Genomic DNA, 15626 nt, shown 5'->3' on the forward strand with positions numbered 1-15626 from the left:
TTTTTTTTTTACATACAATGCATTCCAAACAGGTAAAAAAAGTTTTCTGCAGGGTTTTGTCGTGCAGAAAAAAATTTATACCATGATAATTACAAAAAAATATTCAAGAGGTTGGTAATTGTAAGAGTATGAATCAAATAGCACGAAAATAGCAAATTTCTAAATCGTATTTTATACTTTTTTACCAGTGACGTACAGTAAAGGGACAAGGGGCGCTCGTCCCCTAAAAAAAATATCATGACCAAAAAAGAGAGAAAAGGATAAAATATGATATTTTCTGAATAAATCTATCACAAAATTGGATTGTCGTATTCAAATTTTTGCTCGCTTGCTTCGCTCCCTCGTGACTTAATACATTTTGCCCGATGCGCCATATCTCGCCCCTTCAAATTGATCGTAGTTTTTTACATATTTCTATTGTTCATGCAGTTTTCTTTGGTCAAATGTATGTTGATATCGCATTGTTACACTTAATGCCCCCTTACGTGGTAATTTGAATATTGTTGGGGCTATAACCCGACTGCGTTAATTGATTCCAAAAATCGATATTCCCGCCCATTTAAAGACTTCCTTTCGTAAAATGCTCAGCAAATTTGTCCATGTAGGTTTTACAAAGTTAGATTAGTTCCCTAGATTTGTATTGTCATTGTATTTGTTTCTTTTAAAAATAGAATTAGAACTTAACCAAACAACAATAATTTCCAACCAAATTGTCTGAGCCCCCCCCCCCCCATTCGGACATCCTGGATCCGTCCCTGTCAATCAACAATAAAGACATGTGTTTATAAGTATTAGTAATGTTATTAATGTAATCATTTTAAGTACACATAGTTTAACATCTTGCTTTTTTTTTTATTTTTTATTTTTTTTTGGGGGGGGGGGGCAGTTTTTGCTGATGCTCCCTCGTATTTCAAGAAGAAACTATGTGATAAAAACGGAGAAATCTAAAACTGCACTGGCAGATAAAGACAAACCGAAGCAGATGCTGTAATCATGTCCTCCTTGTTAATATTCCAGAATGGTATGTAAGTAATAATAGCACATTTTTAATGACCAGCACCCCACCCCCACCATTCAATTCCGATAATGAAGTCTGATGTTTAAGGTCAACGTCATTGCGACTATAATCTTCCCCGATGTTTATTCCGGGGACGAATCAATAAATTTCTCTCACGAGTACTCCCTATCCTCACCAACATTTATTCAAATCGAATAAAAACCACTTAAGACTCTGCAGAACACTCGTGACGTCATCTCTTCGTATCGATCAAATTGCTCCCAAACGGCGAGGCTCTTTTATGTCGATTGTGATGAAGGGGAAATCGCCAAACTCCATTCACCCCATTGGCGCTCCCTGCTTTCACCTACCGACACACACACACACACTCTCTCTCTCTCTCACACACACTCGCATCCCCACCCACGTTAAGTAAGGACATCCACGAGTTACTTCGGAAAGCGCCACGGTACAGTGTGAGAGGTATATGCGAGTGTGTGTGTGTATGTTTAGAGGCATTGAGCAAGATGCTGTGTGGCGTACATCCGATTAAATAGTGGTTCATCGGGTGCGGCAGGCAGTGACTAGACTTCAAGACCTAGCAGATGCTCACTCAAAGATTAAAAAAAAATAAGATGGCTACTCCTTCTATTGTTGACTTCAAAATGTGTCTTAACATTCTATTGACATTATGCATATTTGGTAAGTCATGTGAATTGATGATAATTATGAATGTTTGAAGTATGATGATGCCTTGTCTGTCTTAAACGTAAACTGACATTAGCGTTCATCAAACCATACGGCGACCAATGGAATGCTATAGCGATGGGTTGGTTAGGACTAGGATGAATGATAAAACATACCTAACATGCCTAATGTATTAAGGGTGTGTAATTTAATGCATGAAATTGCGCGAAACTATTTCACGTATACAACATGTACCTAGTAAAAAATATATACATTGAGTAAATATTTGTACCACCTGTTTGTAAACACATGACTTTGTTTACAACTATTATCTGAACGACCAGTTGTACAACTAAACAACTTCTTCCATTATAACAGCTGGTTCCCTAAATATTTTATGAGCTTTAATGTTCTTTTTTTCTTGAATGTTTCAATTTTTCTCTATTGTAAGCAGTTTGACCATCTGTCTAACCGTGTCCTTATGCACGCAGGCTAATGTGTAAATCAAGTGTATTTGTGAAGTGAGGTCAACTATAACAACCACCGCTCTTCTTTCTTAAACCTGTCTAAAGCTTTGATATGGTTCAAACGATTATATCCGTAAATTTTTATCTCATTTCATAAAAAAATGATTTTAGTGTTTGAATGTGCAGTTAACTTTTTTATCTTCATTTCATCTCCCAACTCTCTCCTTCTCATCCCACCTCCCTCACTATCTATTAGCATATTGATACTATTAATAAACTCACCATGATGAAAATGACCGTTAAGCTTATATACAGTGGTGCACCTGTATAACGTTCAACCACACCAGGCCAAAAGCTAAGAGAACCTTCAGAAGGTTACATGTTTTTTTACCTGTCTGGTTTTGGAGCACCTTTAAAGGACAAGTCCACCCCAACAAAAAGCTGATTTGAATAGAAAGAGAAAATTAAAACAAGCATAACACTGAAAATTTCATCAAAATCGGATGTAAAATAAGGAAGTTATAATATTTTAAAGTTTCACATAATTTCACAAAACAGTTATATGCACATCCTGTTCGGTATGCAAATGAGGGGACGGATGACATCACCGACTCACTATTTATTTTGTTTTTTATTAAATGAAATATGGAATATTTTGATTTTCTCGTCATTGTCATGTGAAACGAAGTTTCATTCCTCTCTGAACACGTGGAATTCCATTATTTTAACATTTTGTGATTCAGGCAAGGAGGTCCTAATTGTCAAATTTGTAAAAATTGAAATATTGTATAATTCAAACAATAAAAACAAAAGAAATAGTGAGTGAGCTACATCATCGACTCTCTCATTTGCATATCACTGAGTTGAGCATAGAACAATTTTTTGAATAAAATAAGCGAAACTTTCAAATGTCATAATTTTCTTATTTTACATCCGAATTTGATGAAGTTTTCAGCGTAATTCATGTTTGATTTTTCTATATTAATTTAAATCAACTGTTTTCTGGGGTGGACTTGACCTTTAAGAACGGAGAGATGCAAAACGTGCACCTGTTAAATGTGCTCCAGTGTGGCTTTGGGTCAGGTGCGAATTAAAAATCGACATTTATTATAAAATGTTTAAACATAACACAAACAGTTCCTCTGAGTCCAATTGGTGGAGAATCTTATTAAACAGTTTGAGCAAAAAAGAATGCTTACTTATTGAATATATTCTTTGTAAGAAAATGGAATTGATCGAACTAGTCATGCATGAGTGAATGCCATGATGGTCTTATTTTCTATCCGATTTCGAAAAAAAATATCAGTTTCATTCTCGTTCAGTTCTGTTGAACTCAACTTTTTGTTGGAACGACTTCACCTTTGAATGTTAACAAAAGTTTTAAAATATGTGGCCTGTACAAAAATCAAATTATATTGAATTAGAAGTGATTATTCATCATACTTTGAAATATTGATCAGGTTAATGCGCGATTCACCATACTATCCATTTTAAAGATATTACCAGAGATTGAAAAACTACTTGCATACGGATTGTAAAGATATTAAAAACTATCATGTGAAGAAAAACTTTCAGGATACGTCCTTTGCTCATACAAAACCAAAATGAACTGCTTTTCGACTAATATCTTTGGTTATGCTACTAAGATTGGGGATAAGCAAACATTTTGAGAGGTTTTTAAAATACCTGTATGGTAAAGGTGAAAGTGAATTGTAAATAGACTTCATAGCAAGCCTTGAAAGCCTCATGGCGGCGCCAGGACTTTAAAGTGAGGGGGGCAGTGGAAGGAAAGAGAAAATTCAGCGGGGGGGGGGGGGTCAAGGACAAAGAAAACATTTCGAAACCAAAAAATAATGAAGAATGACAGATGGTATTTTAGAATAGTTGTGATGCTCGTTATAGCATATTCCTACTATTTACAAATCACTCTACAGTTTTGTTTTATTTATTCTGGGGGGACCTAGGAGCGGGGGGGGGGGGGGGGGGGCTTAGTGCCTCAACTCTATAGGGTGAAACGCCATTGAATCCGATTTTTATTCATTTACTATAAAGCAGTTTCAGTAAGCAGTCAGCCGTCATCCACACAGGATGAACCGACTGATCTAGAGGGGGACTTCGTATCTCCGTTTGAGGATAAAGATCTGGATCAACAATCACCAGGAGAAACTTCAAATACAAAGGTAACTGTGATTCTCTGTTGATAAAGTATGATGATTATTTATTAAGATATGTTTCTTTTGAAAGGGGAAAATTTGGATTTATGTCTTGTTTTATGATGGAAATTAAACCTGACCTTGAACCTGTATGATTGCGATGGTGCATGGTGGTAAAATAATAATCATATTAGAGTATTAGTAGCAGCACTGATAATGATGATGATGATAATAATAACATTGATATTAAAAGTAGTAATAGTAATGATAATAACGACAGTAATTATCTGCACCTATACCTCTTATAAGCAGGAATGACGATGATGAATCTGATGATTATGACGACGATGATAATGATAATAATGGTGCCGAATACTGTTTCATCAAATCATAACCACAACCCCATTCTTTTCACGTTTTTGTTTTCATTTCGTCAACTTTTAGGCGCCAACACTTCCTGCAGAAAGAACAACACAGACAGCACAAGAGAAGACAACCTCTTCCCCAGATGATGTTGCCAATTTCATTATCCGTGACGATAATGGTAAAGCTTGTATCCGTGCCTGTTTCTCTGCAGTTCTTAACGTATTTTACACAAACCAACAGGTAAAAAAATCATTTATTTTGGAATAGATATATTTTCGTGGGATTTTGACATAAAATGTTAGTTTATCCATTTTTATTTCATTATTTCACTTTTTTTTTTTTTGGTAAGTTAGTTTTCGTAATAGGTATTAAGGTTCATATGATTCCAATCATAAACTAAAGCTCGGTCATTTTTCGTCAATGTATAATTTTCGGAAAAAGGTAAATTACAGATATGCCCAATAAGAACTTAAATCATATGAAACATGGCAAAAATTCTATACGTTTTTAATATCTTCTTGCACGCTAAAATAATTCTAGGGGATAATAATGACAATTGTATCTGTGATATTTTCTTTGAATCTAGATTTCCATATTTCATTTTTAATATAGATAATTATTGGATATAGGTTTTACTCAAAAACCTAACCGTTTTATTAACTTATCCTGTATAAAGGTAAGGGAGAAAATTGATAAATCTATTTGTACGAATTTATCAAATTGGAACATTAGCGTACCCTGTAAGGGTAAAGATGTATGACGATCATCATCAAGTTAATGATTGTCATTATATTTTTCAACTTTTAGGCTTATCGTTATGAAATTGTATTAGCTTCATATCAATTAAAGTCTGTGATGAAATGTAGTAAAAAAAATTCCTTTCATACTACAGAGTGAAAGCGCTGAGGTAAAAGTTCCCCTCCCAACGAAGGCTGCTGCCAGAGGAACATGTGGTACCTTGACAGACCCAGCATCTCTCTCAATCCAATGGAATGAAGGAAAATACAACCTCAAATTTCTGTTTGAAAATGTAAGTGAAACATGAGGGGGACCAGAGTTATCCAAAGTATGCACCCATGAGGGGAAAATATAACGGTTACAACTGTATCACTGGTTGAATTCCAACCGAATTTCCAATTTCAAGAGCTTCCAGTTGAATTCCAATTTGTACCTCTGGAAAGTGAAACATCGATTTAATGGCCTAACTGGTCATACTGGTCCAGTTGAAATAACTTGTCAAGTTAATACTGGTCCTGAATTAACGTGGAGAAGGTTTACGGTTCACCATGTGTAATTATGAAGAAGGGAAGGAAATACGGGCAGAAAGATTGAAATAGAAAGACGAGATAGAATGAACAGAGAAAATTAGAAGTATTCTTTTCTAGAAAGTGAGTGAAGTCCTGAAAAGGACTGTAAACCAGATGAGATGAGCATGAGCTGAATATGGCTTGAGTAGCGATGGTTTGAGTAACCTCTCTACACTTCAACCTGCTACTACTCAAACCATCGCTACTCAAGCCATATTCAGCTCATCTCATCTGGTTTACAGTCCTTTTCAGGACTTCACTCACTTTCAAGAAAAGAATACTTCTAATTTTCTCTTTTCATTCTATCTCGTCTTTCCATTTCAATCTTTCTGCCTGTATTTCCTTCCCTTCTTCATATTACACATGGTGAACCGTAAACCTTCTCCACGTGACAAACTCCACCATGCAAACCTACAAAGATAATCTGGTCCTGAATTGTAACTGGAATTTGTTACTTGTCTCACTGACCATATCAATGACTGGAAAATCTAACACTACTCGTCATCTTACGGGCCTTTCAGTTTGTTAAGTAATGTTATTAATTTGCAAGTGCCAACACGCATCTTCGCGTTTCTATTTTTTGTATAACATAACTCAAACATGCACAATTAGAAACTTTCTCCTTCAAAACAGAATTTCCTGCAGCAGAGTCTCGAGAACACATGTAATCTTGCTGCACTATGTGTATAATCTCAGATGCATTGTGTGAAATTGCAGGAAATTGATATGTATTTTACTGAAAATGCAAATGTGAAAATAAAAAAAAAATACTTAAAATCAATTTTTCCATATGAGTGAACAGAATCTTCCATCCTCTTTACAAGTGCCTTCCATCTTGTTTTCAGAAGCTCCGTTAGTACATGGCTTCCATTATGGCGGAGCTTCATATTGCGCTGATTCCATTTTAGTCTGAAAATCCCTGGACATTATATGCACTGCATATTCATGTATCTCTGTAATGATATAAGAATACCATTAAGGGCTGAATGTGAGTTTCATACAGATTGCATTTTATATTGTAAATACAATTTGGCTTTCAACCGAGTAAATTGCATTTCCCCCTTATCTTTTTTTTAATTCCCGGTTTCCATTAATCCATTAATTTGTATCTAATTTATATTACTTTTATTACTTTTGTATTATGATTGAGGTGAAATGAAATAAAGAATTGAATTGATTTCAGCAGTATTAACGAATCTTCAATAATTATGATGCTCGCTTTTCCACAGAAAACAGAAAATGGCGCAGAAAGCTGGAATGCGAGGAGCCTTACTTTTTCATACGATACGACCGATGACACGTATTTTGAGGATGCTGCAGAAGGTATATAATTATATTCAAATGGTTTGAATTGTATTATAAACATAGTGATTGAATATGGGGTAGATAGAAGAAAGAGGCAGAGGCAGAAAATAAAATCATTTCATAGATTTGTTATGGGTGTACTGAGAGGTAATATTCCTTCATTCCAAGTTTGGTTTGCTGTCATGTTTTTTTTTTTCTTTACAGACAATGATATATTGTGGAAAACCACAAAGCCTACACGCAAAAGTTTGCTGGTTTAGGCAGCCCTGTGGATCTAATTCCAATCTTCTAATTTTTTTGTAGGTGTTTTTACTGACTTCCTTGATAGCTTATTATAGTTTTAAAGCAGATACGAACCATCATCCTTATATCAATATCACTACCTCAAAACTTCAAGTACTCAAATTTGGCCAGATTCTTTACCCATGATGCATCATTCTGAGCAGTGTAGTCTTTCAATAATAGGCCCGCTTAAAATATAACATGCTAATTCACTTGAAAATACATTCTTAGTGCACTAATTATGTTAGCAAGTATAGGCAGAACAAGTACTTTCTTCCAAAAACAAACAATTTGGTCTGTATATATATATACAAATAAAATTATATTAAATCAAGTTATTCTCTGTATTATGAATAGTTATCTCAAAAGGGATATTTCCAAGACTAGCTACTACACCACACTGTGGTATAGAAAATTATAAAAATAAAATCAATCTTTGCAGCTGGGATGAAAAGCGTACGCAGCCAAGTCGATGATGATGACCTCTTTAAGACGTCAGCTGAGAAATCAAGAAAGTGTGAAATGGAGGATGAGATCGAGCTGGTGGGGGGAGCCAGCAACAGTACGGACAAGGCAATATTAGAACTAAGTCAGCTTCAGATACAACCATATCATCTTTTAAATGATTCTTTTAGTAAAGGTACGTCCAGTAAAGAGGCGTCATGCCCACTCCTAACATAACATTCACTGTGTTCTTTTATTAATTTTATAATTTAAAGGTAGAAGATGGACAAATGAAGTGGAATACGATCCAATGCAATCTTTAGTGTTAATTCCAATAAAATAAGAGTTAAATGCATTCGCAAATATAATTTTATGTATCGGATACCATGTAATTGTCAGAATTTATAGATGAAACTGACGAATCTTTCGAAGGTATAATAACATTTTCTACAATTTGTGATATTAACGTTATTCTTTATTTCATCTTATTTTTACTGTTGGAAAAATTTACTTCATTTCTAAGCTGCTTCAGTTCATTTTCAAAGTCTTTACACACAACATCTATAGATGAATGATTTTCTTCTTTCTTATTTTCAAAACTTTACGATGAACGCTGTCTCTTTTCCTCGTCAATTTTCTATCTTCTTTATGAAACACAACAGAGATCATGCTTTGTGAAAGATACGAGTAAGGGAATATTATTTGGATCTAATCAATGCAAAGGTTTTTATTATGTTTGTGTTTACACTGGCTCATTGTTAATTTTGTGTGTTGTTCTCTTTCTTTCTAGCACAACTATGTCAAAACGATAAAGAGGCTGAGGGAACCAACATCGCATCGATAGCCGTGGGCGCCACTTTGGCGCTTGTCATTCTCGTAGTCATCGCTGGCTATGCAATAGGACGTAGGATGGGCGCCATCACCGACAGAACCTCGTACAGTTCCATGGAGTAATCCCCTTCACGTCTTCTCATTTAAAGTTAATCTAGGTAATAGCTGTGAAAGAACTATCATAGATAGAGCTGCTCAACCCCGTCCCCCGATTAGTCCTCGGTCGCTCCCCATTTCTTTTGATCACTTTATAAGCTACAGTTCCACACACACGATTTTTGGTGGAACAGCATTATGGAAATGAAAATGTTAATTGAAAACGGCAGTGCCTGTAAACACTATTTTTTCCCCTATCATTCACGTCATAAACAAATCCAATCTCTCTAAATGTATATGTTAGATTCATGTGACAATTTCCCGCCTACGTTTTTTTTTATTTTATTCTATTTTATTCACAATTGATGAACAAATCATGAGCAAATCCACGCTTGTATTTTTAGTGAATCATGCGTCAGAAACAGCTCTATCATTGTAGGCCCCTATGTTACCCCTCTCCCCACTATCCAAAGGCACGGTTAGACATTAAAAGTTGCTAAACTGGGGGGGGGGGGCACTTTCGCTGTAAATTTGAGAAGAAAAAAAGCTTGAAATCACCAAGACATTAACACAATATTCACTTTACATGTTCGATATCAAATGAAAAATAAAGAACGTCACGCAAAAAGATGAAAAAAAAAACCATCCACTTTGCCCATCCTTTTGGCACATATGAGAATTCTTTGCATTTCTGGGAGAATGAAAACACGTATGTATTCTTGACTTTACGCTCTTTCGGAATTAATGTCAATTTGGCGATGTTTAAAGCTTCAATTAAGTGGCGATTCATGAAGCTGTTTGTAACTTGCACAAAACAACCGATGGCCTGTTTTCACATTATCTTTCAGTTGAAGTTAAAGTCCGGTCGGGAGTCCGGCCTTTCTATATACATTACTTTGCCAACAAGCATTTAAAGCGGAAGTTCACCCTGGCGAAAAGTCTGTTGTAAAAATAGCAGGAAAATAATTAAAAAAAACGTTGGTGAAGGTTTGAGGAAAATCCGTTCAAGATTAAGAAAGTTATCAGAATTTTAATTTTATTTGTGACGTCATAAACTAGCAGCTGCCCCAAATGTTATGTAATATAAAATGCATAAATTTCATTTTAAATGGTTCATGACCACTTATTATTCATTTTCCTTCTTAGGAGCGGATGTGAAATGATTTGTGTATTGATCAAAAACCTTTTTCAAATTTTCCGAGAAATGAAGTTTCATTGATTTTTTGCCATACGATATGTAGAAAAGCTGCTCGCATATGACGTCACAAATGAAATGATAACAATTCTAATAGCTTTTTATTCTTTGTTAGATTTCAGTCAAATATTTGCCATAATTTTTAGTAATTCGTTTCTGCTAAATTTTACAATAAATCTTTTGTTATGGTGAACTTCCCCTTTAAGTGTAAAGTGTTTGCTATTGAGAAAGTTTTATCAGGCTTTTAGGAATTCGCTTCCATTGTGTTAAAAAGAGACAAATTTCGAGTATCTCATTTCGCATAATATAGGTACCAGTCGTGCACAAGGCCGCATAAGAAAAGTCGAGCGTTACTTACAACAGATTAATAAAACACCCCTGGACATTTCATTTCAAGTCCTGAATACTTTGTGAAAAAGTTCGTGACGTGAGTTAGAGACTTAGGAGGACCAAAGATAAGAAAAATATTAGGTATTGCTTGCTTCTTTAATGTCAGGGTTTGTCTGCATTTGCCACAGAACAATCATGGATCGTTGACATTTCGTCATTCCAATGTGATAATTTCAATATATCTTCGTATCTGTAGTTCTCATCGTTTTATATGTTTGCTCTGATTTCTTCTACAATTCAGCGATTTATCAATCACTTTGATTTCTTCAACAATTCAGCGATTTATCAATCAATTTGATTTCTTCTACTATTCAGCGATTTATCAATCACTTTGATTTCTTCAACAATTCAGCGATTTATCAATCAATTTGATTTCTTCTACATTTCAGCGATTTATCAATCAATTCGATTTCTTCTACAATTCAGCGATTTATCAATCACTGTTCAGTTTCAAGTTTTGACATTAGTGTGTATACTGGTATACTTTAAATACGTGAGAATGTGTGTATAAGGGAAACTAAAGCTCATGGAATTACTTTCCAAGCGATATATGGTATTGGCAGCTATGCTGTATATAGCCGGCGTAGTATTATGAAGTGCTTATAAACATTTTTCAGTCAACGCTATATAAGTAAATGTACACTGTAAAAACGCTGTTTAAAATTTAAGCACGTTGTTTAAGCCTGTCACTCTAACAACTACTGTTTAAACTTTTTAAACAGCTGTTTAAACTTTTTAAACAGCTGTTTAAACTTTCTAAACAACTGTTTAAACTTTTTAAACAAGTTGTTTAAAAAGTTTAAACAATTACAAAAAAAAGTTTAAACAACCTGTTGTTAGAGTGACAGGCTTAAACAACGTGCTATTTTTTTTTTTACTGTGTAGTACAAATCACTACCCTGTATGTTCTTGCCGAATTCGCAACAACAGCAGAATGAACATGGATGAGCTTTAAAACACTCAAAGGTAGAACATAAGAGTGCGACTATAGCACATTGATAACTCTTCAACGTTTATTGATGGTTAGAGTTAGATTCAAGACTTAGATTATATTTTGGTGTTTTAAAACATACATAAGATGTAATCAATCACATTGGCAAATAGATATGCTCGCAACTAGCTGTAAACATGGTAAAGAAAATCAGTATCAACATAGTTTGTTAATACGACGAAAATGTGGTTTTATGAATTATGATGGAAAATATTATTCTTACGGAGCTCAGTTTTTTGTGTATACTGATCAAGTGCATATACTAATGATTCTGATCAACTATATTTAAGACTGAATGATACATATCTTTATAAAGTTCAATGCTTGTATATAAGGGCCGTTAAACACACATACCTTGTTTTATATGGTCACGTTAACACGTATGTTTATTAGTAGCCGTCCAAACGTGTGTATACCTGTTTTACCAAATAGTTATAGTGTAAATGTATATTATAGAAGATTATATTTATATGATTATGACTGTGTGTATACATCTCATTATCCATGTATAATATGATACAAATTATTAGAATAATTGTGAAAGTGTAACTGATCGTGAAATGTTGGCCTGAACTTTTTTTGTTTCTCGAAAAGTCTTGAATAAGTACATTTTCCAAGAGGGGTTAAAATGATTGTTTACCATGTTGGGTATATATAGGACCCTGTAACAATCGATTTGTACAATCAATTGCAAGTTTTAATCCGTGATTAATAACAGTTGCAATTAATATTGTATTAATTTGTGTCACAGGCCGTGTCTGACAGCGGGAATATAGCAGGACCGATGAAAAAATCAAGATCATATACATCACTAAAAAAGAAATCTTTAGTTGTGTCAGGTTTGACTAAAAGATAAATTATGTATAGTGTAGATACATTTCAATCCCATTTGTTGTATGACTAGATATTTATTTTTTCATGTCAAGTGCAATAATAGAAACCTTTATTTATTTTCCAACCATTTTCCTCGTTCTCTCTCCCTCTCTCTCTCTTCTTCTCTCTCTCTCTCTCTTTCTCATATCTGCTTTGGATTTTTCTTTCAATAGCTTGTACAATGCAATCTCCCGTTTATTAGTATGTCTGTCGAAAAGGTGATACATAATTTAGTGTATAGCCTGTATGCACGTACAATGATGTTTATGACCTTCATTACAGATATAATGTACAAAATTGTTAACAATGGATGACCAAAGAGAGCGAAAACCCTTTTTTTGCCTCAGCCAGTAATCAATTTTTCATCATCATAGTTATTTTGCAAAGAGTCAATTCAGATAAATCTATGAAAAAAAGTCATCAACTTTGTTCAATTAAACGTTTGATCAAAACATTTGTATTTTGTTAAAATTGCGATGGTGATAATTTACATGAATTATGTAACTATGGTAATTATTCCTCAAGAAAATATCTAAATATTAAAGGGTTTAGCGTAAACATTCGTTTTCTAGACTATATCCATTTTCAAATTCACTCTTCTGAAATGATTAATTTGATATTTTAATTAATGAAAAGGAAAAGTCCTCCTCAATGAATTTTGATAATCTTGACAAACATCAGTTACATACAGATAATACACATTAGTCATTGTTCGTATTACACTCTAAAAATCAAGAATTTAAAATAAATCCAGATCGGCTGTAGATAGTGACCAGCCGAATGATGGATTTATCTAAAGTCTGTCGGATCAACTTTCAAATCTCAAAAGATTTAAATTCAAATCTTTTAGATTTATATTTGAATCTAAAATGTTTAAAACTAAATCTAATATTCCTGTCACAATTATTACTAAAGCAATAGCTAGCATTCTTCTTTCATTTTAAATTCTCAATTTCAATTCATTTTTCAATTTCAAATATCTTTTAACAAAGTTATTTTCAAATATTTCAAGTTATTGAGGCTAATGACTATCATTCACTCATATGTTACAGTTCCATCAATTTATAACATTTATAACATCCTATACACAGAAAGATTGTAATGAAGCTAAATTATTATGTTTTTGAAAAAAAAAACGACAGTTGTATCCTCTTGTAAAAAGTAGATATTATTGATATGTGTATAATGAATAAAACATTTTAGAACTAGATTTAATATATCTCGCGTTATACTCAAGTATTTTTTGTGAAGCTTTTGTCTCTCGTAACTCATCATTAGTAGTAAAGGTTATTGCAAGCAAATTATAGATGTTCGGTAGGTAACGGGAGAAAATAAAAACAGTCAAATACTCAATAAGTAAGTGAGAGTGGGGAAATGAACAAGAAAGAGAGAGGGAGAGAAAGAGGGGGGGGGGGGAGAGGGGAAGGGGGGGGGGGATAAAAGTGTATATAACAAAATTATAATAGTTGTTATGCTTACCTATTAGCTGCTAACCCCTGGTCATGATTTTGTTGTACACTTGCTCATTATACTTGGTATGGGTCTACTATTCATATGTCTAAGATTGCAGTTTTTGGCAAATTTTATAGGAGATTGAGATCTAGATTTACAAGCAGAAGGGTCGATTTCTAATTCTATGATAACGGATTTCTAATTCAGTTTTGATTCGACCATTATGTATACAAATTCGAGTTAGGTATTTCACTTGACAACACAAGAACTGGTCAAAGAATCATTACATTCATAATAATCGGAGGGCAATATTATAGAAGCAAACAGGAGCGCCATTTTTTTGACATCCGAGAACAACAGAGAGTAATACAAATTATTTTTTCATTGTTTATTTTATACTGGAACCAAACAAACACACATCCCAACACCCTCCCACACATACCCACGCACACGCGAGCGTGCACGCATGCCCTACGCACTTACACACCCCAAAACCATGCACCCACCGGCCCACCCACTCACACCCTCACATCCACCATAGAAACACACCCACGCCCACTCTCGCACAGCCAGTCAAGAAAACATCCCCAGGTCATTAGCAATGAGGGAAAACGAAAACCTACTGACAGAAAAAAGAATACTGGGAAATGCAAACGAAATTGAGAGTGAAAGAAAACAATATCACAAAGAATTCCGAAATATGAGATCCAGAGAAGGTGTAGTTAATATAATAATTCCTTAATGTATATAATCACCATTTGGTAACGAGCAACACCATGTCAATAATGTTTTATAGAAGGTGAGATAGGCTTGGATATGTAAAAGGTGTCCCTCTCCCATTTTCCCGCCAATTACAGCAGCCTCAAATCTCACATTACAATGCACACACTTTTCCTCAGTTCACTTTCATTTTGATATCCAATTATCTCAACACTGTCTTGTTTGGTAAAGTAATTGAGTTTGTTCTTTGACGATCTTTAGGTCCTTGGTGTTCTCAAGGAGTGTAAATGTCTATCAAACTATGTAATGGTAATTTCTCGCCCTTTTGTTGTAAACGCATTGAAAGGACATGATACAGTATTATGTAGTCCAATATGAACATGATAATAATTATGATATTGATAACATTGAAATCATGCTACTTCTTTTAATTATCACCATCATCATCACCACCATCACCATCATCATCATCATCATCATCGGCGTCATCATCATCATCATCATCATCATCATCGTCATCATCAATCCTGCAAAGCATATTATGAATAAAGTATAGTGTATGGTGACCTGACTAACAGAAATGTAAAGACATTTTCTCCTAGTTGAACATACTATACTCAATAATGAATTTTTTTTACAGTTTGTTAATTGATGAGACGATTAATACATTATGCTTCGTCTGATCACAACAAACATCTATACTCCTTGTAAGAATGTTCACGCAGTGTATAGGCACAAGTTTTTGTCGTTTGTTTGTTCCATTAAGCGGGGCTACTTTACCAAATTGTGTAAAAGAATATTGTGACTCATTTGCTCCCTGTAATGACTATTTTAATGGGGACGCACATTAGTACTCGCTTGAGTAAAGAACCCAATTATTATTAATCCCGCTTAGTAATGAAGCGAGACTCGATTTCATAAGCTGTTGCCATGGTGATCCATCATCAACAGGGAACCCTGATGTGTATATTAACATTTGCGTTGCTCGCCGCGGCTTTCTTTTTTTAAATTTTTCTCCTTTTTCTAAAAGGAACTTTGATGATAATAGCGTTGTGTTATTATCAATTCGG

At 34.3% G+C, this 15626-nt stretch overlaps 1 protein-coding gene across 6 annotated transcripts; it reads left to right on the forward strand.

Moving 5' to 3' along the window:
• The first annotated feature begins 1404 nt into the window (after positions 1 to 1404).
• Positions 1405 to 13620, forward strand: LOC129264320 (lysosome-associated membrane glycoprotein 5-like). Of its 6 annotated transcripts, none has more exons than XR_010294247.1 (8): positions 1449 to 1699; positions 4204 to 4331; positions 4749 to 4910; positions 5563 to 5700; positions 7207 to 7300; positions 8007 to 8204; positions 8799 to 11164; positions 11369 to 13620. XR_010294247.1 is itself a non-coding variant. In XM_054902178.2 (7 exons), the coding sequence occupies exons 1-7, from the start codon at positions 1603 to 1605 to the stop codon at positions 8960 to 8962; spliced, it is 981 nt and encodes a 326-aa protein (XP_054758153.2). In that variant the 5' UTR covers positions 1405 to 1602; the 3' UTR covers positions 8963 to 13620. The 6 variants fall into 6 exon arrangements, 2 of the variants coding, with proteins under 2 accessions (XP_054758153.2, XP_054758154.2); XR_010294248.1 differs by having other exon boundaries at positions 4207 to 4331; XR_010294250.1 differs by having other exon boundaries at positions 4207 to 4331; positions 8799 to 10998.
• Positions 13621 to 15626: the final 2006 nt, after the last annotated feature.

This window comes from Lytechinus pictus, chromosome 7 (assembly GCF_037042905.1).
Source record: "Lytechinus pictus isolate F3 Inbred chromosome 7, Lp3.0, whole genome shotgun sequence".
Classification (NCBI taxonomy): Eukaryota; Metazoa; Echinodermata; class Echinoidea; order Temnopleuroida; family Toxopneustidae; genus Lytechinus; species Lytechinus pictus.

Excerpts from the sequence above, each read along its gene's own strand:
- LOC129264320 (XM_054902178.2), top strand. The coding sequence starts at position 1,603 with ATGCTCACTCAAAGATTAAAAAAAAATAAGATGGCTACTCCTTCTATT. Across the intron at positions 5,701-7,206 it reads TCAAATTTCTGTTTGAAAAT|AAAACAGAAAATGGCGCAGA; the intron begins GTAAGTGAAACA and ends GCTTTTCCACAG. Across the intron at positions 7,301-8,006 it reads TTTTGAGGATGCTGCAGAAG|CTGGGATGAAAAGCGTACGC; the intron begins GTATATAATTAT and ends CAATCTTTGCAG.